Source organism: Gopherus evgoodei, chromosome 4 (genome assembly GCF_007399415.2).
Source record: "Gopherus evgoodei ecotype Sinaloan lineage chromosome 4, rGopEvg1_v1.p, whole genome shotgun sequence".
Taxonomy (NCBI): Eukaryota; Metazoa; Chordata; order Testudines; family Testudinidae; genus Gopherus; species Gopherus evgoodei.
In genome coordinates this window covers 46,523,653-46,549,176 of record NC_044325.1, presented here as the reverse complement: position 1 = coordinate 46,549,176, position 25,524 = coordinate 46,523,653, and the positions used below count along the sequence as shown (strand labels likewise).

The window sequence follows — 25,524 nt, the reverse complement described above, 5'->3', positions numbered from 1 at the left end:
CTTAGCCTCTGAGGCGTCGCGGAGGGAAAGTTCAGAGTGGGGTGGAGATGGACAGTATTACTCCGCTTCTGATTGGTTGACCGGAAGGAAGGAAACTGTGCTGGTTGGCTTTGAGTGGTGTCATTTTGTCTGTCCTTTTGGTGATTCGCCGATGTGGCAGGCAAAGGCGATTATTGACGGGATGTTGGGAGGTGTCACTTCGACATGGGCTCTTTTATTGGCAAATACGTCGGGCAATGCTTGGCTGTGTGAGGTGTCGTTCTTCTTCGGGGTTTGGTGATTGGCGGACGCGGATGGTCGGTGGTTGTCTACTGGTGGCACTCTGGCTCTGAGCTCTGTGATTGGCGAGTTATAGGGCGGGACGAGTAGCCTGTAGGCGGGGCATCTCTCTCCGTTACCCAGCGGTGCTTTGCGCTAGGCCCCTGACTAGGCCGCGCTGCTGGCGGCATGGCGGTGGCGGTGCGCGCGCTGCAGGAGCAGCTGGAAAAGGCCAAGGAGAGCCTCAAGCACGTGGATGAGAATATCCGCAAACTCACGGGCCGGGACCCCAACGATGTGAGGTGAGGCTGGGGCTGGGTGGGCGCGCGCCTGAGGCTGCGGAGGGATGGCTGGGGCGGGCCGGGCTGGGCCCTGGCGGTCGGGGCGAGCCTTGCGGGCGCCTTTTCTCGGGGAGTGATGGGGCCGCGCATGTCCGACCCTGGCCGCAAACCCTGCCGCCTGTTCGCGGGTTTTGGGGCTCCCCAGGCCAGAGCCCGACGCACCTTCTCGCTTCGGGCACTTGGTCCCGACCCGTGAGTGCGGGAGACCCCCAGGAGCGCCCTGGCTGGCGCTGCGGCCTCCCTCTAGCGTGCAGGCAGGGGCTCCCTGCCGCTTTCCTTGTTGTTCGAGTGGGGTTGCTGGGCCGGGCGCTGGATCGACTCTCACTACCCCGTAATTGTAGGGACACGGTGCGTGTGATTTGCCTGTACAGTCGGTAACGTGTAAGGGGGACACAAAGAGCCTCCCTTTCTCAGTCGTCTGTCAGGCGCGATTTAGCTGGGAGGCCCAGCGGGGTTGAGGTTGGGTCACAGGGTTTCCAAAAGTCCCTTATTTTTTCAATAATGTAGGTGAGCTCTGCTGCTTATTATTGTTGTTGTTGTTGTTGTTACTTATTAATATTAATGATATTGAGAGGAAGGGTAGGGTGGGTGGGAAAGCAGCCCCTTATTTAAAAAAAGTATAATGTTGGTGACCCTAAGTAGCAATCGCTTCCCTGTGCACCTCCCCGAGGTTTGTGCTGCTGCTTCCTGGCATGGTTTTTCCAAGCATGGCTCTGTCTCCGGGCACTTGAGGCTCTGTCACAGTCTGTGTCTGGTGTGTGAGGCCATGCAAGTGTCTAGAGAAAGCATGTATTTGTTTACCCTGCTCAAGTTCTAACACCTAGTACATTTTTTCCAGGCCCGCTCAAGGTAGATTATTGACCATCACAGGCCCTGGTGGAGGTAGAGGGCGTGGTAGCATATTGCTAAGGTAAGAAACTGCAGAATTAGATGATATAATAAAGTTACTGTATGTTTATGCACATGTTGGCTTTAACTGTGACTACTGTGATGTTATTGATATAATCTGGGACCATATAGAACATGGTTGGGACCATATAGAACATGGTTGCAACCAAGGTCCTGTAGTGGCACCAAATCTTATGTAAAGGGGGTCATATAAGGTGTCTAAGACCAGGTTATGGGTTGCTGGTTATGATTATGCTGTCTGTATGCATGTGTCATTTTGTAGTTGAAGTTATGAGTATTAGCTCTCTACTGTCTGTACTTCAAACTTATGCTATGCTTCTGGGAGACATCCCAGACAAGTTGGTGTTAGCTCTGCCTAGCCTGCTTGATGGCCCCTTAAGGACCATCAGCTACACAATTGACCCACTGAGAGAAGGCAGATATGCCTTGTAACTCAGCAAAGTATGCAGGGACTTGCCCACGTGACTCCAGACTCCATTTTGCTGTAATTTTCCACAGTAAGAACAAAGAAGTGTTCTTACACCTGGAAAAACCTATAAAAGGCTGATGCCTCCTCTCCATCTTGTCTTCAATCCTGCTTCTTACCTCTGGAGGAACTTTGCTGCAAACCGAAGCTCTGAACAAAGGACTGACTGACCCATTCCAGCAGGGGATGTACTCCAGAGACTTGATTTGAACCTGCCGTTTACTCCATCTCTGCTACAAGCTTGAACTAAGAACTTTGCCATTACTGCATGTAATTGATTCCATTTAACCAATTCTAGCTCTCATCTCTATCTTTTTCCTTTTATGAATAAGCCTTTAGATTCTAAAGAATTGGCAACAGTGTGATTTGTGGGTAAGATCTGATTTGTATGTTGGCCTGGGTCTGGGGCTAGATTCTTTGGGATCAAGAGAACCGTTTTCTTTTATTGGGGTGTTGGTTTTCAGAACCATTCATCCCCAGGACGAGTGGCACTGGTGGTGGTACTGGGAAACTGGAGTGTCTAAGGAAATTGCTTGTGTGACTTGTGGTTAGCCAGTGGGGTGAAACCAAAGTCCTCTGGTCTGGGTGGTTTGGTTTGCCTTAGAGGTGGAGAAACCCAGCCTTGGGCTGTAACTGCCCTGTTTAAGCAATTTGTCCTGAACTGGCACTCTCAGTTGGGTCCCACCAGAACCGCTTCGTCACGCTACATGAGACACTTATTTATTTTGTGGCCGACTGTCTGCCGCGGCCAAGTGATACTTTCCCATAGTAGAATATCAGGCGTTGGCAGGTCAGAATTACAGGGTTATTGTGTACTTCATGCTACTAATATAGGCCATTTACTTAGAGTTTTGAAAAAGCTATATAATTTGGCTGTTACCAAAATTTAATTAATTATTTTGGTGGTTATTTCTTGCAATGTAGGCAAGCATTACCCACATAGACTTGGTCTACACTACGCGTTTAAACTGATTTTAGCAGCGTTAAACCGATTTAACGCTGTACCCATCCACACTACGAGGCCCATTATATTGATATAAAGGGCTCTTTAAATCGGTTTCTGTACTCCTCCCCAACGAGAGGAGTAGTGCTAAAATCGGTATTACCATATCGGATTAGGGTTAGTGTGGCTGCAAATCAATGGTACTGACCTCTGGGCAGTATCCCACAGTGCACCACTGTGATCGCTCTGGGCAGCAGTCTGAACTCGGATACAGTGGCCAGGTAAACAGGAAAAGCCCCGTGAAATTTTGATTTTCATTTCCTGTTTGCCCAGCGTGGAGCTCTGATCAGCACGGGTGGAAATGCAGTCCCAAATCCAAAAAGAGCTCCAGCATGGACCGTACGGGAGATACTGGATCTGATCACTGTATGGGGAAACAAATCTGTTCTATCAAAGCTCTGTTACAAAAGACGAAATGCCAAAGCATTTGAAAAAAAAATCTCCAGGCTACACAGTGCTGCGTGACAAGCGTAACGGGAAGCCAGAGACTCAAATGGACACTCATGGAGGGAGGGAGGGGGTACTGAGGACTCTAGCTATCCCACAGTCCCCAGCAGTCTCCGAAAAGTATTTGCATTCTTGGCTGAGCTCCCAATGCCTGTAGGTTCAAACACATTGTCCGGCGCGGTTCAGGAAATAGCTTGTCAGTTTACTCCCCCCCCCCCCATGAAAGAAAAGGGAAATAAATCATTTCTTGGCTTCTTTAAATGTCACCCTATGTCTACTGAATGCTGCTGGTAGACGCGATGCTGCAGCAGTGAAGAGCAATATCCACTCCTCTCCCCTACCCGGTGGCAGACGGTGCAGTAGGACTGGTAGCCATCCTTGTTATCAACCCGTGAGTGCTCCTGGCTGGCTTCAGGTGAAGCTAGCCGGGGGCGCCTGGGTGAAAATAGGAATGATTCTTGGTCCATCCCAGTAGATGGTACAGAAGGGCTGGTAACCGTCCTCATCATAGCAACTGGGGGCTGAGCTCCGTCAGCCCCCTCCCTTTCCTGTGTAAAGAAAAGATTCTGTCCTGCCTGGACTGTCATAGCAGCAGCATGCTGGGCTTCTCTCCCCCGCACCACTTAATGTCCTACCTGGACCGTCATAGCACCGGGAGGCTGCCTCCCCCTCATTTTATCTCACTAAGAAGTCACTGTTTCTTATTCCTGCATTCTTTATAACTTCATGACATAAATGGAGGGACACTGCCACAGTAGCCCAGGAAGGTTGGGGGAGGAGGGAAGCAATGGGTGGGGTTGTTGCAGGGGCACCCCCCCGTGAATGGCATGTAGCTCATCATTTCTGCGGGATCTGACATGGAGCAGCTGTGCTCTCTGATACACTGGTTCTCTAGTACACTTGCCCCATATTCTAGGCAGGACTGACTCTATTTTTAGAAACCATAAAGGAGGGATTGACTCCGGGAGTCATTCCCAGTTTTGCCTTTGCGCCCCTGGCCGATCTCAGCCAGGGGCACCCATGATAGCAGCAGACAGTACAAAAGGACAGATAACAGTCATCTCATTGCCAATTTACACCGGCAGCAGACGGTACAGAACGACTGGTAACCGTCTCTCCTATCATGCAAAAGCAAATGAATGCTGCTGTGTAGTGCTGGAGTATCGCCTCTGTCTGCGGCATTAAGTACACATACGGTGACTGTTTTTAAAAAAAAAAAAAAAAAAAAAAGCTTAATGGGCTCCATGGTTGCTGTGCTATGGCGTCTGCCAGGGCAATCCAGGGAAAAAGGGCGCAAAATGATTGTCTGCCATTGCTTTCCTGGAGGAAGGAATGACTGACAACATTTACCCAGAACCACCCGCGACAATGATTTTTGCCCCATCAGCCATTGGGCTCTCAACCCAGAATTCTAAGGGGTGGGGGAGACTGCAGGAACTATGGGATAGCTACGGAATAGCTACTCACAGTGCAACGCTCCAGAAATTGACGCTAGCCTTGGACCATGGACGCACACTGCCGCATTAATGTGCTTAGTGTGGCCGCGTGCACTCCACTTTATACAATCTGTTTGTTTTATAAAACCGGTTTATGTAAAATCGGAATAATCCTGTAGTGTAGACGTACCCATAGACAGGAGGTTTGACTTACCCAGGGTCACAGTTGAGTCAGTGACAGACCTGCACTGGGAACTCTAGCTTTCAGGTCTCTGCTCAGACTACTACTTATTTGTTGTACTTTCTGTCTTAAGTCTTGGGTTTTTTTTTAGGCGTGGATTCTCGGATAGTGGAGGACCCCCAGCCAAACAGAGGGATCTTGAAGGGGCAACCAGTAGGTAGGTACAAAGGTGGACATAAAAACTTTACTGGGGTAAAAGGTCATTATGATTTAGCAAATTTAAATTATCAGAACTGGTAATTGTTAGTCTGATGGCTTTATAATTACTTAAAGATGACTCATTCCCGACTTAAGACACTCTTGTCACTAATGTTTTTGGAAGATCAGTGTTGCACTAGTAAGGTAATGATTCTCTGTCTATGTTAACATGTCCATCTCACCTCTGATGAAATCTTCTCTTCTCCTCACTATAAAATGCAATACAATGGACCTGTAAGGTAGTATTTGCTTTCCATTTTAAGCCACTGTTTCCACTATTGATATCTTCTGTAATTGTGAAGGAGTGCGATCAAATGTAGAATTTGAGTGGTATATACAGACCCTTTAACGGTTCTGAAGTAATATATGAATGTAAACTGTGCGCGCCCCCCCCTTTCCCCCAGCTCAATGGGGTGTTAAAACTGAAATCTAAAATGCTTAATTGTCAACATTAACTGCTGAACATACTAAGTGAATGTTTTTGCTAGTATTTTTATCATTTAATATAGTCGTAGAAGTTTGACAGTGCAGGCAGTGAGAGTTTCTTGTTGCTGGGGCAGAGAACTAAAGCTTCTTCTACACATTAAAATTGCAATGGTATAACCAAATTGAATTTAAACTGTTTAAGTTAAACCAAGGCAAACCCATGTATAGACAAAGCATAAGGTCACAAACTTGTTACTATGTCTTTGAGTGGCTTTTACATGTACCATTGTTGGATTGCAGCTCTGACAGTGGAACTTCATAGTAGTTAGGTTGGAGTGCTCTCATGCTGCCTGCAGCTTCTTCCCTTATTGACTTAAATTTTGACCAGTCACTTATCCTGCTAGTGTTCTTTTCCACACCTCATGCACTCTCGGGAGGTTGGTTGATAAAAGAGCACTGACATTTTATTTAAATCCCCTAATCTCTCCATAGCCTTGAAAGAGAATAGTAAAGGTCCAGGTTATTTTCAATGCTTGTCTAAATGGGTTAGGCTCTGTATTAGAGAACTACATACTACCTTCTATCCCTCTTCCTGCACATTTCACTAGGCTAAGGCAGCCTCTTTGGTATGTCTTAAATGTGTGCTTGTTGAAAACTGCAGAGCTGGAACTTGGAGCTCTGTATACATGTTCTGTAAATGTTACTCCCTTGATTCAGCATCCAGGTGTGCGGCACTGTTCAGTAGAGCTGTACTTCAGTCAGTGATTAAATAGGACTCTGTCCCATTTTCCTCATTTCACAGTACTGTACCACTCATCAGACTGTCCCAAGAGTGGGCGTGTGTAGCTACCACTCAAAGAAGACATAGAAGTTATTTTCCTGTCACTTGAGTTCTTCAAGATGGACTCTACGCTTTCACACTCCCTACCCATTGTCTGTGAAGTCTTTATTACAGTCACAAACCTGAGAAGGTGGTGGAAGGAACTGAGCTGCCCAGAACGCCACACCCACTTTTATAGATTTACCGTCAGAGCATTCAGGAACAGTGAAGGAGAAGGAGGGGATATTAGGACACTTGGGTGACACTGAAATGAGCCATTCGATCATTGAACTGCATCAATAGTGCAACCCAAGAGTGTGAATGTGTAGAGTCCGTTTCAAAGAACTCCAGTTATAGGTGAGCATATCCTCTATTTTTTTCTTTGTGGGTTATCTTTTAATAAAGTATGGAATACAGCAGTGATTTTATTTCTTAGTCAGTTCAATAGATCTTCTTGCCCCAGAATTTAGTACGTATCACTGCCAAATTCAGTGTGTGTGAGTATGTTTGAGGATCTTGCTACTGAGTTTATGGCTCTTGATAGGGCCTTCCCCTCTTGAAATCTTTTCTGTGTGATCATATAGTGCAAAGATGGTGTAAAACTTGTCACCCTGCAACATTCTGAAGCAACACTTTTACCTAGGTTTGACTTTATAGAAGGCTCAGGACTTGCCTACACTGGAGAGTTGCAGTGCTGGTGGTGGGTTTACAGCGCTGCAACTTAGTAACTGTCCACATCTGCAAGGCACATCCAGCGCTGCAACTCCCTGGCTGCAGCGCTGGCTGTACACCTGGTCTGCTTGGGGTGTAACGATTGCAGCGCTGGTGATGCAGCACTGCTCATCAAGTGTGGCCACCAAAAGCGCTGTTATTGGCCTCCAGGGTATTAGGAGATATCCCAGAGTGCCTGCTCACAACAAACCGGAAGAATGGCTGAACTCCGAGCTCCCCCGAGCTGCTTATCTAAAAACAAACACAGCTCCTGTTTGCTGGAGCGAGCGAGCGGAGGCAGACAGGGGAATTGCTTTGGAAGATTCACAGCTGTTTCCTTGAAGAGAGAAGTCACACGGCAGAGGGGGAGGGGGGAGTCCATATTGAGCAGCTGCTTATGTGGTCTGAAGGCTATTTAGGAGTCCATAATTTGCATTTAGTGAATAAGAGAGGGGTAGGGGAAGGGCTCAAAACTTTTAAATTGATTGCAGGTTGGTGATATGTGTGTTTCAGTCCTTAGAACTTGCAAGGCAGGGAGCTGACAGATCGAAAAATCCTCTCTCTCTCTCTCCCCCCCTGCGTTCCCCCTCACCCCCCTCTTTTGAAAAGCACGTTGCAGCCACTTGAACGCTGGGATAGCTGCCCACAATGCACCACTCCCAGCAGCACTGCAAATGTGGCCACACTGCAGCACTTTCCCTACACAGCTGTACGAAGACAGCTGTAACTCCTAGCGCTGTACAACTGTAAGAGTAGTCATATCCTTGAAGAAACTGGGTTGTGAAGGAGACATCTTAAATAAACACAAGCAACACACAGGAATGGAATCTCATAAAATTTTGATTAGCTTTGCCCAAGTTTATTTTCGTGTAACTGATTCCCTTTAATCAGAAACACTTTCTATTTTGCTGCAGTTCAGCAATAAGGTCTCAGTTGGTTTTGTTTGTGGAGTTTTAAAGGAGTTCCGTAGTTGTGTTCATTGTACTCTTTTAGAAAAACAAAATTTGCATTTGTTTCTAAAGTATCTTAAAACATCGCACATATATATGCAGTCTGTCTTGAAATATAAAGTGTTTATACAGGAACTCCTCACTTAACGTTGTAGTTATGTTCCTGAGAAATGCAACTTTAAGCGAAACCATGTTAAGCAAATCCAATTTCCCCATAAGAATTAATGTAAATGAGGGGGTTACGTTCCAGGGAAACTTTTTTCACCGGACAAGACTAATACACACAAACACTCACACACATTAAACAAACAATTTAATACTGGTACACCGTGGTGATGATAATTGTGAAGCTTGGTTGAGGTGGAGGAGTGGGAGGGTGGGATATTTCCCAGGGAATGCCTTACTGCTACATGAACTAGCAATTAACTGAGCCCTCAAGGGTTAACTCTCTCAACACTCTACAAGGCAGCAGGAAAGGAGGGAGGGCAGACAGAGACACACACTCTGTGTGTGAGAAAAAATGTGCATTTCCCCTTTAAGTAGCTGACCCCAGGCTTAAGTACACTGTCTTGTTAATTAAATCAGCTTGCTGAGACCTGAGAGGGCAGCTATTGCCTAGAACAGTGCTTCTCAAAGTGGTGGACCGGTGGGTGCCAGGCCGTGAGCCATTGGCTGCCAGTCCATGGCAAGTTTCCTCATAAGAATAGGATAATAATATGGCACCCATCCCAGGCACATGGGGGCGGAGGAAATTGCCGGTCCCCCACATCAGATAGCTTGAGAAGCACTGGCCTAGAAGATCCCTCCCTCCACTGTGTCCCCCCTGCTCTATGGAAGATGAGGTAAGCAGGGGGGAGGGGGAGACACCCTCACATTACCCCCCTTTTTCCCCCCTCCCTCCGTACAACAAGCAAGAGTTTCTGGGAGCAGCTCCAAGGCAGAGGGCAGGAGCAGCACATGGCAGTGGGGGAAGGAAGAGCTGCTGCACAGGGAATTTAGGGGAGTGGGAAGCTGATGGGGGGGTTGCTGGTTCACCCTGGTTCCAACCACCCACCAGCTAGCTGCAACAGGCTGCTCTTCCTGCAAGCAGCAGACAAAACAGCTAGCTGCCAAACGACTTAGAATGGAGCTTTCAGAGTAGCAGCCGTATTAGTCTGTGTCCGCAAAAAGTACAGGAGTACATGTGGCACCTTAGAGACTAACAAATTTATTTGAGCATAAACTTTCATGGGCCAATGAAGTGGGCTGTAGCCCACGAAAGCTTATGCTCAAATAAATTTTAGTTTTTTAGAAGGGAGCATTTCGCAACTTTAAATGAGCATGTTCCCTAATTGATCAGCAACTTAACATCAAAATAGTGTTAACTGGGAAGACTTTAAGTGAGGAGTTTCTCTACTTTAGGTTGGCCTTGTGATACAGAAATACCAGGAGATAAAAATTGGGAATAGCTCTGTTAATTTGTAGGCTTGTTCTTTATTAAGACCTGGATTCAGCAAAGCACTTAAACATGTACTTAAGTGCTTTTCTGAATTGGTGCCATATTGCTCTCAGAAGTAGTTGGAATTTACTCCGTTTTAAACATCTTGCTGCTTAATCATAAATCATATTGCAGTATGATACTAATCTGCCTCTTCTAAGACCACCTTTTAGGGTTTTAACTTTGGAGAATAATTGTTCTGGGTTAAAATCTGTTATAAAGTTAATACTTAATTATGCAAAAATGCTTACACTGAAATATTGATCCATTATCTGGAAATTTTCCGTATTTCAGGGATTAATTTATTGTGAGGATATCATCCATTTTAGATAACTTCAGTAACATTTTTCTCCTGAAATTTCAAAACCGTTTACAAATTCTGAAGCCCTTTGAACTCCACCCTGAAGTGCTGTATGTAAATACTTATACCTGTTTTACAAATGCTTACTAAACTTAAGTGCAGAAAGGATATAAACTGGGAATAAAACCGAGGATAGTAATGTATTGGGTGTACGATAAATAGCTGAACAGGCAGTCCTGTCTCTTATTTTACTAGATAGTGTTTAAAGCAGGGGTGACCAACCTGAGCCTGAGAAGGAACCAGAATTTACCAATGTACATTGCCAAAGAGCCACAGTAATACGTCAGCAGCCCCCCATCAGCACCTCCCACCCACCAGTAGCTCCGCCAATCAACGCCTCCCCCTCCCTCCTCGCACCTCCCATGGCATGCAGGAAGCTTGGGGGGAGGGAGAGGAGCAAGGGCATAGCAAGCTCAGGGGAGGGGGTGGAGTGGTGGGAGGGCCTGTGGTAGAGCCAGGAGTTGAGCAGTGAGCACCCCCCAGGCACACTGGAAAGTTGGCACCTGTAGCTCCAGCCCTGGAGTCAGTGCCTATACAAAGAGCTGCATATTAACTTCTGAAGAGCCGCATGTGGCTCCGGAGCCACAGGTTGGCCACCCCTGGTTTAAAGCAATTTAAGGTGTACCGTTTGTAAACTCTAATACTTGTGTTCTCTGACACTGGAGTCCCATATGCAAAACTGTAGCCTGAGCGCTATTTATTGGCCATCTTCTAAACTTCTGGACAATGAGAGTTTATTGTAAATCTTGATGCACTTGGCTGCAGCAGTCTTGAAAAGTGCTCTCTCTGTTGGGATGTAAACTTTCCATTATACTTGTTTCAGTCTCAAATAATGATGTTTGACTTTTGTATTTTCTCCTCAGGCTGGGTGGGGAACGTCGGACAAGGAGAGAATCACGCCATGAAAGCGACGCCGAGGATGAAGATGTTAAAAAGGTAACAATTGAGAGAGTGGGCATTTGGCACAAAAGTGCATAGATGGAACACAAACTGATTGTTTTGTTGTTCTTGTAGCCGGCGTTGCAATCTTCTGTTGTTGCTACCTCCAAAGAGCGAACACGTCGAGACCTAATTCAGGATCAAACTATGGATGAGAAGGGAAAACAAAGGTACTTATACATCTATTTTCCTTATGCTTATGTGGCACCTTCACTTGTTCTGTCTCCTAACATGGAACGTGGTATATATATTTTTTTAATTTCATATGGTTACTGAAGCAATATTTATACATGATGACTTTGAAGGGCTACCTTGAGAGTAAACGTAGCCTAAATACACTTCTCAGAATGGATTGCATGATAGAGAATGCTTCGTCCTCAGATCTCACATGCTTCCCCCCACCCCCCCTTCAAAGACTTCAGGACTCTGCTTCTGTTCTCTTCTCCTTTCTGCCTGGCTTTTGCTGCGCAGGGTGAGCCCTGTGGCTCCATGCTAAGAGGAGTAGTTGCTTCTGGTATCCTATCTTCTCAGGTAGATGCCCAAAATGATTGAGGGGGAGGAATTTCCGGAGGGGGGGGGAGGCAGTATCCCTTAAAGGGGAGGGGCATAGTTCCTAAAAGTAAGGGACAAGGGAGAAAATCCTAAAGGCTGGGAAAAGAGGTATTGGATGGGGAAGAAGAATATTCAGAAAAAGGCAGTAATGGGAGGCATGGAGGAGTGAGTTTATGGATAGGGGAAGGAAGGAAATGTATTTTCTTTAAATAAGTCTTATAATTGTCAAGCACATTATGCAGTTGGACAAGATCACAGCTAGCCTGATGCCAGTGAACTTTTATTCCCAGCCTCTACAGTCAAGTGAGAAAGTCAGCCCCTACCACTGACTTTGTGACACTCATATAAGGTTTTGTGCAAACACATAGTGATAGGTGGTCCCTTCCCCAACTCATAGATAAAGGATGGCTGGGGAAATGGAGGCACAGAGAAGTGAAATGACCTTAAGTTCACACAATAGTCCAATGACAGAACTCAGACTCTTCCAGTACATGTATCCCCCTACTAGCCCAAACAGTTTGTTCAGCTTTGGTCTTTTTGCTATTCCCTGCACTTGGAACAGTCTTTTGCTTTTAATTCTTTATGTGCCCTTTTCTAAATCCTTCCTTAAAATCCACTTTTTCCATGTATGTATTTTACAATGAATTCTTCAGTAGTTATTTTTCCACACTGTTATCTGAACTGTTGTCTGTTAGCGTGAGATCTTCTGGGCTTAGATCATGTCTTAATCTATTTGGTAAAGCAAAGTGTACACGCATATCAAAGTATACATTATTAATTATAATCTGTACTGTTGGCACAGCCCATACCTCTTCTTGTGACCTTAGAATGTTAGTGACCGTTTAGAAATAGGTGTCACAAATCTACAGTAATTTTCCTCAGTGTTTATGCAAGCAAAAACCTTATGTTTTAAACTGAATCTCAAAAACTGTTTTGTCTTTTATTCAGGAATCGACGTATATTTGGCTTGTTGATGGGCACTCTTCAGAAATTTAAACAAGAGTCCACAGTTGCTACTGAAAGGGTACTTGTTTCTCTTAATATTATATGCTGTAACCTGACACACTAAAGCAAGTGAGGCAAAATTAAGCAGTTACTGCTTCAATGCACGGAGTGAAAAATTCCTATGATACATGCACTGCTTATAGTGAGACGTCCCGACCCCAGGGGCCCAAGAGTTTAAGAAGCTTTTAAAGTTGCTTTGAACTGAAAAGCTATAAAAACGAGGTAGGGGCACTTTCTTTTAGGATTTAAAAGTGCTGCAAAACTGAGCTTTGTCCCCAGTTGTCATGACACAAGTGATAAATTGTATATGCTCATAGGAAATTTTAAGAAAGCATCATGTTCTAAAACACTTGCAGAGCAGGAAAAGCATAACATTTTTCTCTTGGTACTGAGTACGTGATGTAATTTCAAAGTGAACGGCACTTGTAGCCAACTAAAAGGTTGGCTGTGATATCTAACGAGTCAAACAAGTCGTTTATTACAGTGAACAATACAAAACAAAACAGTTGTTAAAGATAATCACTAACTTAAGACGTAGTGATTCTATTTCTGTGTTCTGGTTTTGTAAACCATAGGCAACTGTGCCAAAAGTGCATAAGAACGTAATTGTGCTATGCCACTTATGTGCACAAGTCAGTGATTTTTTCCATAACATGTATTGTAAGCCTTCCCATTTTCAGTAAATAGATGTGTGAGTCTCCTGTGGTATTGATAAAACTATTGTTAGTATAGCTGTAACTTATCACTAGATAACCATTTAAACTAGAAAAGCATTTTTGGTGGTTGGTCAGCCTGATCCCAAATGGATGACAAGATTTAAAGAAAAAAAAAGAATAATTGCTTAGATAAAATTAACTATTTAACAATTATTGATAAGTTGCAGCTCTGAGTTCTTTCCTATTGAGACAACTGTTTGGTCTTAAACTGATATCAGAATTTTTCTACAGGTTGCTAGCTAGCTTCTGAATTCTATCTTGACTTGTGTTTAAAGGAAGAATGTATGTATTTCACTCCATAATGTAACTGCATGTAACATTTATGTTTGCATAACTCTTATACTTACAAAACTGATAAAGAGTACGGACCTCTTCAACACTAGAAGGAAATGCTGAGTCGATATTTTATTTACCTTTAGCAAAAGAGACGTCAAGAAATTGAACAAAAGCTTGAAGTGCAGGCAGAGGAGGAGAGAAAGCAGGTTGAAAATGAGAGGCGAGAATTGTTTGAAGAAAGGCGCGCTAAACAGACAGAACTGCGTCTATTGGAACAAAAGGTTGAACTTGCTCAACTGGTGAGTATTCTGTCTTTTACTCTCGATACTTCTCTTATGTAAATGTACTCTTGTGTATCTTATACTTTTTCCTTTGTTTCTCAGCAAGAAGAATGGAATGAACATAATGCCAAAATAATTAAATATATAAGAACCAGGACACGGCCCCATCTCTTCTACATACCAGGCAGGATGTGTCCCGCTACGCAAAAGCTAATAGATGATTCGCAAAAAAAAATGAATGGTAGGTGGTAGTATGGAAAAGGAGTATGAGCATATTCCCCTCCCTCAAGCAAGATATGTATTTTCTTTAATTTTATGAATTTCAATATCTTAATTCCATTACTAGAGCAAATTTTACATTTCTAAACAGTGTTTGGTGGAGAAGTGGGGTGAGATTGTCTGTCACTTAATGCCTTTTTTTAAAGAAATCATTATCTCGTGCAAAATCAGTTGAGAAGTAGTGTATGCATATAGTCTTTTTAAGGTGTGTGAGTTGTATTCTTTGCCTCATGTTATTGCCCATAGCCATGTCTCGCCTGTAAATGCTAATGAGGCAAGAAGGTAAGGAGGCACTTTCCATGGAGCGAGCATGTGTGAAAATGTAAGTGTTACCAAGGAGTCAGCAACTTGTGTGTTCTGAGAAACTGAACAAATTAGCTCATTTATGATAACTTAAACAGTTTTTTAAAAATTATTGATCTTAAAATATATATAATATGCGCACCCTTTTCCTCAGAATAACTATCTAAGTTTCTTTCAGGGAACAATTTAAAGTAGATCAATATGTGTGCTACTGAGCATATTATGGGTTTTTTTTAAAGGGTATACTTCAGTTGAGAATTTATCAATTGTAGTATTTTTCCTGGAATCTTCCTAAATGTGAGATCTCCCTCCCTCAAAGCCTTTTTTCTATATTGGGATTTATATCATTCTGACTGACCTTCCTAGCTGAAAGGAATGCAGTCAAGTTAAATTCTAGTTTAAAACTAGTTCATGTGTACAAATACCTTATTAATAAAATTGATCTTTTAAAAAATCTAATTTACTTTATGCCATTTAGGCTCTTACTACTTTCATTTCATCGAGCTTAGACAATGGAACCTAGTAAGTGCCAATAGTATGAGTACCAAAGTGAAAATGCTCTGGTGTTAGTCTTGTAAACCAATCCAAACTTGACAAGACCCAACTACAAGTATTAGGGTTGAGCTGAAAACAGCCTGACATTCCTGGGCTTAAGGATTACCTCCTCTTGCTCATTGGAGCGGCATGGTAGCAGTTGCATACCCCTTTCCTTCTGGCTGCCCCTTCACCTCACTGCACTGTGTGCACTGCAGAATGAGTATGTTGATGAGTTGCAGTGCCTCTCCATAGCGCACACAGTGCAGTGAGGAGGCCGGCCGGAGCTGGCCCCAAAGATGGATGTCAGCACTGAGCACAGGTTCAGAACAGCGACCCAGGGAGAAGTGGACACCCTTCATTTGCAGGGCACTGGGTTGAGGTGGCCTGAGGGTTTGGTGGTAATTAGCCTTGGTGGCTCCATGGAGGAAACAAAGTAAAGAAAATGGAGTCTAGGTCATTGCTAGACCCTTACAAACACTTTTATTCTAGTCAGATTGCATCAGGTATGAAAACAACTCAACATGCTCAGGTTGGCTTTGGATTGGCAATGGTCTAATTTGGTTTGGATCAGACTTTAAAATTAGGCCCAAGGAATCCTATATTCTGACATTTGATTTAAACATTAATAGCTTTAAAAACTAACATTCTTCATTGGAATTCTAGAAATGTTGAACATCTGTTGACCAATTTTTTTGGATAGCTTTTCATAAAACGTAAAATTTGGACTTAAATTCACCTACCTCTGTCCCCTTTTACTTTCTCGGTAAACTGTTGCCATCTTTTGGATTACACTTGAATAGCACAGTACTTCGGAAAGATAACAGGAACATAGTATTTTACAATTCATAAACACATATTTGGGAATAAGTAATATTTTGGTCTTAACGTTGACAAGTTATTCTGAAATGTATACTTTCATGTTTGCCTCTTGTTCTCCAGCAATATTCGAAAATAGACGCAATGAGTTTGCAGAACAAATTAACAAAATGGAGGCCAGGCCCAGAAGACAGTCTGTAAAGGAAAAAGAACAGCGGGAGGTGCACAATGAAGAAAAGAAAGAAGAACAGAACAAGGAGCAGGAAGAGGGTAAGGTGGCTCAGCAGGTGGAAGAGATGGAGACAGGTAACCAGAACAATGATGTAGAAATGGAGGAGGTAGGGGAGGAAAAGGTGAAAATAGGGGCAGGTCATAGTGATGCAGAGAAAGAACAGGAGGAGGAGGAGCAGAAACATGAAATGGAGGATAAGGTAGAAGAGAGGGCTGAGGTGAAGGAGAATGACAGGCAGCAGGATAGTCAGCATGAAGAGGTCTTGGTTGTAAGAGAGGAAGGTGAGAGTTCTCAGCCAGTGGATAACGAGCAGGATATAGTGGAGATGAATGAGGCTGATAGTGTAGAACCATTAGAAAGTGAAAATAGCAAGGAAGTGGAACCAGAAGCTGAGTGTGATGCTCAGCTAGCAAAAGAGCTTAACACTGATTCTCCTGAAAAGGAGAAAGCTAACAAACCAGAAATTGAAGCTGAACCTGAAGAGAAACAGGAAAAGGAGCCTGAAGCCCAGCCAGAGCCTGAGGCAGAGATACAGCCCCAGCCAGAGTCTGTGCCACTGCCACAGCCTCCGCCATTGTCTCGGTCCACTCAAGATCAAGAGCCTCAGGCAAACCAGGAGGAAGTCGCTGTGGTGTCTGTAAAGCTGGGTGAGTTGCAGTCGGATCAGATCCAGGCAACAAGTGTAGAAATTAAGAGTAAAACTAGGAGTAGAAGCAGGGGTAGGACAAGGAACAAGACTAGCAAGAGTCGGAGTCGTAGCAGCAGCACTAGTACTAGTAGTACTAGCTCAACCAGCAGTAGTAGTGGCAGCAGTTCCAGCAGTGGCAGCAGCAGTAGTCGGAGTAGTTCCAGCAGCAGCAGTAGCACTAGTGGAAGTAGTAGCAGAGACAGTAGCAGCAGTAGCTCTAGCAGCAGCGAGAGCAGAAGTCGAAGCAGAGGACGGGGTCATAATAGGGATAGAAAGCGCAGGAGGAGCTTGGATAGGAAGCGAAGGGATGCTTCAGGACTAGACAGAAGTCACAAGTCTTCAAAAGGTAGTAGCAGAGATACAAAAGGATCAAAGGATAAAAGTTCACGGTCTGACAGAAAGAGGTCTGTGTCAGAAAATAGTCGGTCAGGCAAAAGAACTTCACGGAGTGAAAGAGACCGTAAATCAGACAGGAAAGACAAAAGGCGTTAACAGAAGAGACTAAACTTCCTTAGCCTAATCTTTGCAGCAGAAGATTACTTGATGAGTAAAAGGATTCCTTATGAGGAGGAGGAGAAGGCTGCCTTAACAAATGCATGCTGTAAAAAGTCTTTTGGAAAAATGCAGACCGTTTACCAGGCATCTTGTACTTTTTACATAATTTTGTAAAAGGTTACTTATCAAAATTATGTGAAGCTCCAGAAAACTGTACAAATAAAAGAATTAACCCCCCTTTGCATCTTTTTTAAATATCCTGTACTCATTAAGAATCTCTGTATATTTTAATAGGTAAATCTTTAAATTGGTGTGATCACTTCTACTTCTGTATCATACATTTTTTTTGTAGAAATAAATGTGCATTTTAAATAAATGGTTTGAGATGTCCTGTTGACACTTAACTTTCCCCTTTCAATCTACATATTTTAGGAGCTTTTATAACATTGTAACCTAACATAATTACCATTCTATCTTCTCTCCTCCATCCCTGGTAAGAATTGGAATTTAGAGTCCCACTAAACACAGCCTCAACTTCCCAAAGCAGGAGAGAGAGGGGAAGTGAACAATTTGTTTTCATTTCTTTACTTTCTTCCCCACCCTAACCAATCTAGCTTGATTTATTTTCTCGTTTTACAAATCTCTCTCCAACCCACATATGAGCAGTAGTTAAATAAAAATGCTAACATAGACCAAGACAGAGTCAGAGAATCTGGAATGCTACTCTGTCCCCTGCAGGTGCTCAGGTTATGTTTACAACTGTGTTCTGAAAACAAATGTTTAGTGATGCTCTCTGCTGGCTATTGGTGGAAAAGGCCAAGACTTCTGTTCATTTTTAACTAGGATCTTGTATTTGTTTGCCACTGATTAAACTTTGATCCCTATGTGCCACTGTGACTATTACGTTGGAGTTATCTGGGACTAATACCAATGTTGTTGTATTGAAGGATACTTTTTGAATGTATTTGATAGGGAAGTGTGTAAATTCCAAATAAAGCAGGATGGTGTATCAAGGTGACTTTGTTTTTATAAATTTGTATGAAACAATGACATACCTGTTGGCCTGTTCTGTACATGTGCAAATAAATGTGGCTAATTAGACTACTGAATGAATGCTTAAGACTGTTTCTGTGCATATTAATCTGTAAAGGCTAACATTGAGAGAGTCAAGGTGGGAGATAATATCTTGTATTAGACCAACTTCTGTTGGTGAAGAGAATAAGCTTTCTAGCTTCACAGAGCTTCACTTCAGGTCTGGAGAAAGGTAACCAGAGTGTCCAAACTAAATACAAGGTGGGAAGGATGAAGTGTAGGGTCTTCACACGTTGTAGGAGACCTCTTAAAATGAAGTGAGCAATTAACACCTCTGCAGTTATAGGACAATGGAGGCAGCCAGATGTAATCCAGATTGTTGTAATGGACCATAAAATCAGTGTCTCTAGTTAAGTTAATGGTTTTTAGTGTCAAGCAGAATTATTAATTTAAATTCCCAGGCTTGCCTTTTGAAGGTGTTGTGCAGGTTTTCATGAATCCTATAACAGCATATCACAATGTGGTATACCTAATCCACTGCATCGTATGCCCTAACAACTGTCTCATTTCACCTACTAATACTATGCATCAAACTCACTCTGAAAAATAAGACAAACACCTGTGGGTGAACACTTCTCACAAAGCGTTCACTCATATCTGACCTCTCAAACCTCACTCTCAAAAGAAACTGGTACACCATCTTCAAAAGACAAGCTGGGAACTTAAATTCATAACTCTACAGAACACTAAAAAACATTGACTTAACAGATACTATGGCTTTATGGCTGTCATAACAATTTATAAAATATCTGGCTGCCTACTATATATATATAGTAAGCTCACATTGCTGCACTGTTCATAGCCAGCCTTACTAAAATTGTCCAGTCTATTCAGACCCAGACATTTATGTATGATATGGTCAGAAAAACTAAATTTCCCAAAAGCAAGATGGCTGCAAACCAAACTAAAACAGCCATGTATGTCAGTAGCAGTAAGTTGTTTTGTAGTCTTTTCAGTCACTTCTCTAAAAGCTGAAGTCCCTTCCTCCCTGCAAAACATATTCTGGACCTTGTAGTTGTGAGAGGTCTATTCAGGATTGCTTTTCCCTATCTTTAAAAAAAACAAAACAACTTCAGACAGTATTGAAAATAGCATCTTTAACTGAATATTTCTGTAATGGTTGCTGGGTCTCCAGAAGTAGAGTGCATGTGGTCATTACACAACTGCTGTCAGCAGGCATAGGAAGAGTCCAATTCCCTGTCTGAAGATGAGGATTAGAGACACGGAAAGGTCCAATTCTCTTTCCAGTCTCAACAGCTGTTTGGATAATTTGGCAATGAAACTAAAAGACTTTATCTTTTTAGTACTGATCACCATACTAAGTATATTGTTTGTGTATTCCAGGTGATCAGACTAGATTATTATGATGGTCCATTCTGGCCTTAAAATTATGACTAGACAAATCCTCTTTTAGGGAAATCTGAGGTACATAACATTCATGATCAGTCTGTGAAAAACTGCTGCCAAGATATACAAACAATCTGACAGAAATAAAGGTTTTATTTAAACAAAAAGTGCTATTTACATGGTGTGGGCATTCATAGATTTTAAAGTTAGAAGAGACCATTGTGATCAGCTAGTCTGATCTGCATAACGTAGGCCATAAGACTTCCCTGAAGTAATTTCTGTTTGAAAGAGAGCATATCTTCTAAGCGGAAAAAAATCCAATTTTGATTTAAAAATTTTATGTGAAGAATCTACCATGACCCTGTGTAAACTGTGCCAGTGGAGAATTACTCTGTTCAAAAGTTGTGCCTTATTGGGTCTGGCAAATCAAAGCTGTCTGCCAAGCCTTGGAAAGCTGAAAACAAGTCTCTCGGACCTGACTTCTCTGTAAACTTTGCCAAGTTTTAATTCAGCAATTAGAGGAATGCAGTTGAGTCTGTCTTCATTGCCATGTCAGATAAACAGGCTCAGGATGTCATTTATTACCTAGAGAATGTACATACTGGTACATTTTCTATTTCCATCAAAGTAGATCTAGCTGCTACTTGCTTACATTCCTGTTCTCTAAAAAGTAAACAATGCTTGCCATGCAGTTTACTCCATACGTAGTGTCATCATGTTGGATATTTCACCAGGGCAATAATGCTGTGACTAATAGGCTGTGTCTACACTAGGGAGCTTACTGCGGCACAGGTGTGCCAGTGCAGCTCTGCCACTGTAAGATCTCATGTAGCCACTCTATGCCAACAGGAGAAAGCTCTCCTGTCAACGTAATTGAACTACTCCCAATGACCCGTGGTAGCTGTGTTGGTAGGAGAGCTACTGGCCATAGTGCTGTGCAGACTACCACTTATGCTGGCAAAACTTACATCACCCAAAGGGGTGTTTTTTCACATCCCTGAGCGCTAACAGTTTTGCTAACAATTGCTAGTGTAGACATGGCCTAAGATTAATAGACTAGGTGACAAGAAGGGTTGTTTTTTCTGTATTTTAACAAAGTAAAGCCCCACAACCACCTCAGTATACAATTTTCCACTGGCCCTTCATATTGATCAGCACCCATTAATCAAATAACAGGAAATATAAACTTAACTAAACTTTTTTTTTTAAATTGAGTCTAATGCCCTTTGTCTTCTAATCTGATATTTCACAGTAGCTGAGTCCTGGTGCTAAAACCAAAAGTCTGCAGAATGATTGTTCATGAATGATGTATAGAGCTGCATAGATGAAATGTAGCAAATGTGCACTAATGTCACATCACTCAGAAAAATCCGTTATTTACATAGGCTCGTCCTTGCCATTAACTCTTAAAACTGCTTATCTTTAAAGGAGATTGGAAGTAAATGTTTACAAAATAAAAACCATTGAACTGTAGAAAACCAGCAGAGCAAAATTCCATTCTCAGACTAACAGATTTTCAACTGGCCATCAAGTGATTTCTACACATGTAAAGAGGAAAAAGGATGGTGTTGGGGTTAAGGCATTGGGTTAGAATTCAGAGATCTGGCTCAATGCTTGGTTCTACCACAACTGTCGTGTGACTGTGGGCAAATTACTTGGGGCATGTTTACACTGCAGCGTAAGCCTGGGCTCATACTCAGGCTTGAGTCCAAACCTCTCTTCTGTCTGCACATATTTCTCAGGCTCAGACCTAGGCTCCTACTACCCTGCGGGGGTGGAGGGTTCAAACTTGAATCTAGCCAGGACCCAGGGTTAGAGCCCTATTGTTTTGCAGTGTAGATGCAGTCCCCCAGACTTGGATCCTAGGAGTCCACCGAAACTATTCCACAATCCTGTGGGCCAACTTCCTTTGTCCTCTCTCCCAAGAATCACAAGTTGACTCAAGGGACACAGAACCAATCTTCTTGTAGCGCAGCAGCTCGGTGAGTCAGTGTTTAAACTTTCCATTGTCTTCTGACCACCAAGCTGCAAGCACGCTATTACAAAGCTTTCTGTGTTTCCAATGGAGACTGAGCAGAAGTCCTTCGCAGAGCATACTGCTTCATGGTCACGGGAGCACAGCCAGATTTTGGTAAACACTCTGGTGCAAGCCAGCAAAACAGTGGGCTTTAGTAAGAGTACCAGGAATGATCATGCATGCCAACAAATAATGAAGAAACTGGCAGTGTTGGAAATTTGCCGGACTAATGACCAGTGCAGGGACCAGATTACATTTCTCAAGAATGAGTACCAGAAAACCAGGGACCAGAACCACATTTTGGGCAACTTGTTGACATCATGCCTGTTTTATGAAGAGTTTGACTGGGTGCTGAATACTGTGCCGAACACAGAGCTAGCTGTGGTGCATAATGATCCCTGGTCAATCAGGATGGTGACCAGCTGTCCCCAGAGTCTGGTATGGGAACTGATCGGAGCCAGCAGAAGGTGCCAAGTGAAGACAGTGCAGGGGCTCTATTTCTGAAACCAGTCCCAGAGGAGGCTTCACTGTAGGAGCTGCAGCAGCACATCCTGGGGCCTTTCTTGGAGGAGCCTTTTGATGCCCCCCCTTGAGGAACAGCCCACTACAGAGCCTGCAAGGGACCCAGAAAGGACAGAAAGTGCCCCAGAGCCTGGTAAGTTTCTGGCTCCATTTTAACGTTTATTAACATAGGCCTGGAAGGGATTTCCATTCTATGAACCAATGCAAAAGTTATTAAAAGCCCCATCTAGTTGTGTGTAGCCACTAATGGTGAGTTGTATGCCAGCAGCTTGGCTCCCTTCCTCTTTCCTTCCCCATACATGGAGTTCAAAATGGCAACCTAGAAATGTAAACAGTAAAAACTCATAGAAAGTGAATTTTTACTAGAAAGGCGCAGATTTTTGCTCGTGCATTCTTGTTTCTTACAAATAATAACCTTGCATTGCCATGCCTGTAAGTACACTGCTATGTAACCGCTCAATAGTGTAATGAACCTCCTGGAAACACTGAACTGTGGCGGGGAGGGGAAAATGTGTTCCATTTGCAAATCTAGTACATTTCAGTTAAATGTAGTCCATATGTGACAAAATAATTTTTCCCAAATTTGACTAGGGTTTGAAATTTTGTCCAGATGAGTGCTATGGAGTGGGGGAGGTTAGGAGAATGGCTGTGATGTGTTTGCATGCAGTCATAATAGGCTAATCCATGTGGAAACTCATGCAGCATCTTGTTAATTCCCTCATGAATTTTGATCCAATCCCATGTGCTGCTAGCTGCAAACTTTTCCTGAAGCAGGAACTCCAGATAGGTAGTCACATGTCGGAGAAGGTCGTAATTTCCAGGGCTACCTGGGTAGCTGATCAGTCCACTGCACTCCTAGATGTGTTTGTCAGTCACTGTATATTAGAATACAAAAAGTTTTTTCTATCATTGCAGGCCTTCCATATTTCGGAGGACATAACACTTCTTTTGGTCCCTTTCCCAATCAGGGACCAAAAGAAGTGTTATGTCCTCCGAAATATGGAAGGCCTGCAATGATAGAAAAAACTTTTTGTAGCATGTCCACTGACATTCAACAACCATTCTGCACCTGCTGAGAATGTAATTAAACCATCTTTTGCCAGAGACTCTAAAATGAGAGTATAGATTCATAAGGCAAGACAGAGGGTACAGAGTGTTTCCCAGAATAATTGTGGGGACAGAAATTCCATGTATGACAATGTCATTTGGTGGGAATAGTGACCCAGCCTGTCCATGAATGTAGATTTCCAATTGGCAAAAAATCCAGACATCATGAACTTTTCCTGTGCACACTTTTCCCACACTGACATTCATAAATCGACCTCTACATCTGCAAGCCTGCATAACAATGGAGTAGTAGCCTTTGTGGTTTATGAACTCATGCTCCTTGACAAGGGCAAACCACAGGGGCCATGGGTCCGATCAGTGTCCATGGTGCAGTTTGGAAACCCCATTCTCTCAAAGCCAGCAATTACTTCAGCAATATTATTTATGCTCACCACCTTGGGATAAACCACATGCCTGATTGGCTCAGAAACGTCACCACCGCTTTATCCATAGTCAACTTTACAACACCAGACTGGTTGGCAACGGATCTGTAGCAGTCTGGGGTATAGCAACCCACTTCTGTACTGGTGAGGCTGTCCTCATGCAAATATCTTTATGATGGAGGGTTGGGACAAGTGCTCACAAAGCTCCAGCAATGCAGCTTTCCTCATGCAAAAGTTCTGAACTCACTGCTGGTCGTCTCAGGTCTGCATGATGATGTGATCCCACCTGTCTGTGCTTGGGCCCTGCTCCGAAAGCACTAGTCCACAAGAGAGCATCAGAGGGCATACCAAGTGTCATGAAGAGCATCAGCCAGTTTGAGTCTGCCCTGTCTGTGTCCTTGTCCGCCTGCTCCATCATAAGCTCTGTCAGGTGCCTTTGGGTGAGAAAATGCTGCCGAAATATCCACCAGCATTCCACAGAAGCTCTGCTTCTCTCAACACAAGAGTGAAAACACAAGCAAGAGAAATTCTTCAAAGGTGCCTCTTCCATATTGCTGGCTCTGGTAGCTGCGGGTGCATAGACCAAAATGACTGCTCATCAGGATGTGTTGGTGGGTTGTTCAAACTTTCTGTGACATGTGGGATGGACAATCCAGTTTTCGCCACAGGGCACTATAGTCAAAGGGTTAGAATGGACATGTTTTGGGAGGTTTCTTGGGAGTCTGGGATATGGTTCTTTTGACTTGGGTCTGCAGTATGGTTACCAGAGCCCTAGGTTCAAGCCTGGGTAAGAAAAGCCTTAACCTAGGGTTAACAATCAGTTTAGATGCTCAAGCCCTAGGTTCTCTAACCCAGAGGCAGCTGACTCAAGTGTCACTAACCCTGGGCTTACACTGCAGTGTAGACGTACCACTAATTTCTATTCCCCATCTATAAAATTAGGATAAAACTTCTCTACCTCACAGAATTGTTTTAAGGATAAATTCATTAGTGTTACGAGGTGTTCAAAGATTATAGAAATAGGCTGTATAACTACCTAAATACAATACTGGACCACAAGTCTACTGTGTGAATCTGAAAGCACAATTTTGCTCATAATTTACAGAGACTTGAGAGGTTTTTTCCCCCTAATTTTACATGAAAACCTTATTTTCCCACAGGCTTTCTTCAAGCAATGTCACAATTTTATGTCAGGCTTCAGAGGCTTGTGATATGCATTTACAGCTAAATCGTGTAATCTCAGGATTTCAATATCATTTTTAATTCAGAAATCCTAGAATTTACTATAGCTAATTCCAGAATGTCAGGAAACATGCTGTTGACTATTTTATTTCCATTATGCCTATTAATGGGGAATCAGTAGTCTACAGTTGGCACGCTGCCTGAGAAGGTGCACTTTAAACTGAATGATGAATCATTGTACTATCTGTTTGCTTTATGCATTGTACTGGGATTATCACCTTCTATAACTGTGATTGATGACTCCGTGTACTATGTAAAGCAAAAATAATTGAAGTAAAATGAGTGAAAGTTAATAACCAGCAATTTCTTGTCCATTGTCAGGTTGTGCTGGTAGTTTGGCAAATAATTATGCTTAATTAAAATTCTTTTTCTCTAATTTTATTTCTGATCTTATATTTAAATATTAGTTGTTTTATACCTGATAATCTTTAAATTCTTCAACATAAATGCTTAATGCCACTAGCATAACCCAGGGGTTTGAGGAAGAGCTCTGTGTGGCTTGAAAGCTTGTCTCTCTCACCAACAGAAGTTGTTCCAATAAGAGATATTACCTCACCCACCCTGCCTCGCTAATATTCTGGGACCGATACAGATACAACAACATTGTCCACCACATAATGGGCAGTTACAAAAAATAACAACATTCAGTAA

The 25,524-nt window shown here is 43.1% G+C and overlaps 1 protein-coding gene across 1 annotated transcript; it reads left to right on the top strand.

The window, feature by feature from the left end:
- Window positions 1–371: 371 nt before the first annotated feature.
- PNN (pinin, desmosome associated protein) lies at window positions 372–18,272 on the top strand. The gene is made up of 9 exons (XM_030559219.1): window positions 372–560; window positions 1,438–1,509; window positions 5,193–5,258; window positions 10,908–10,980; window positions 11,059–11,153; window positions 12,484–12,559; window positions 13,676–13,831; window positions 13,916–14,054; window positions 15,872–18,272. Exons 1-9 carry the CDS (start codon window positions 448–450, stop codon window positions 17,158–17,160), a joined length of 2,079 nt encoding a protein of 692 aa, XP_030415079.1. The 5' UTR covers window positions 372–447; the 3' UTR covers window positions 17,161–18,272.
- The last annotated feature ends 7,252 nt before the right edge of the window (window positions 18,273–25,524 follow it).

What these genes read in the sequence shown, in the direction of transcription:
- PNN (XM_030559219.1), top strand. Translation starts at nt 448, where the DNA reads ATGGCGGTGGCGGTGCGCGCGCTGCAGGAGCAGCTGGAAAAGGCCAAG. An exon ending in CGGGACCCCAACGATGTGAG is followed by an intron (nt 561 to 1,437) that starts GTGAGGCTGGGG and finishes CATTTTTTCCAG; the next exon opens with GCCCGCTCAAGGTAGATTAT. An exon ending in CGTGGTAGCATATTGCTAAG is followed by an intron (nt 1,510 to 5,192) that starts GTAAGAAACTGC and finishes GTTTTTTTTTAG; the next exon opens with GCGTGGATTCTCGGATAGTG.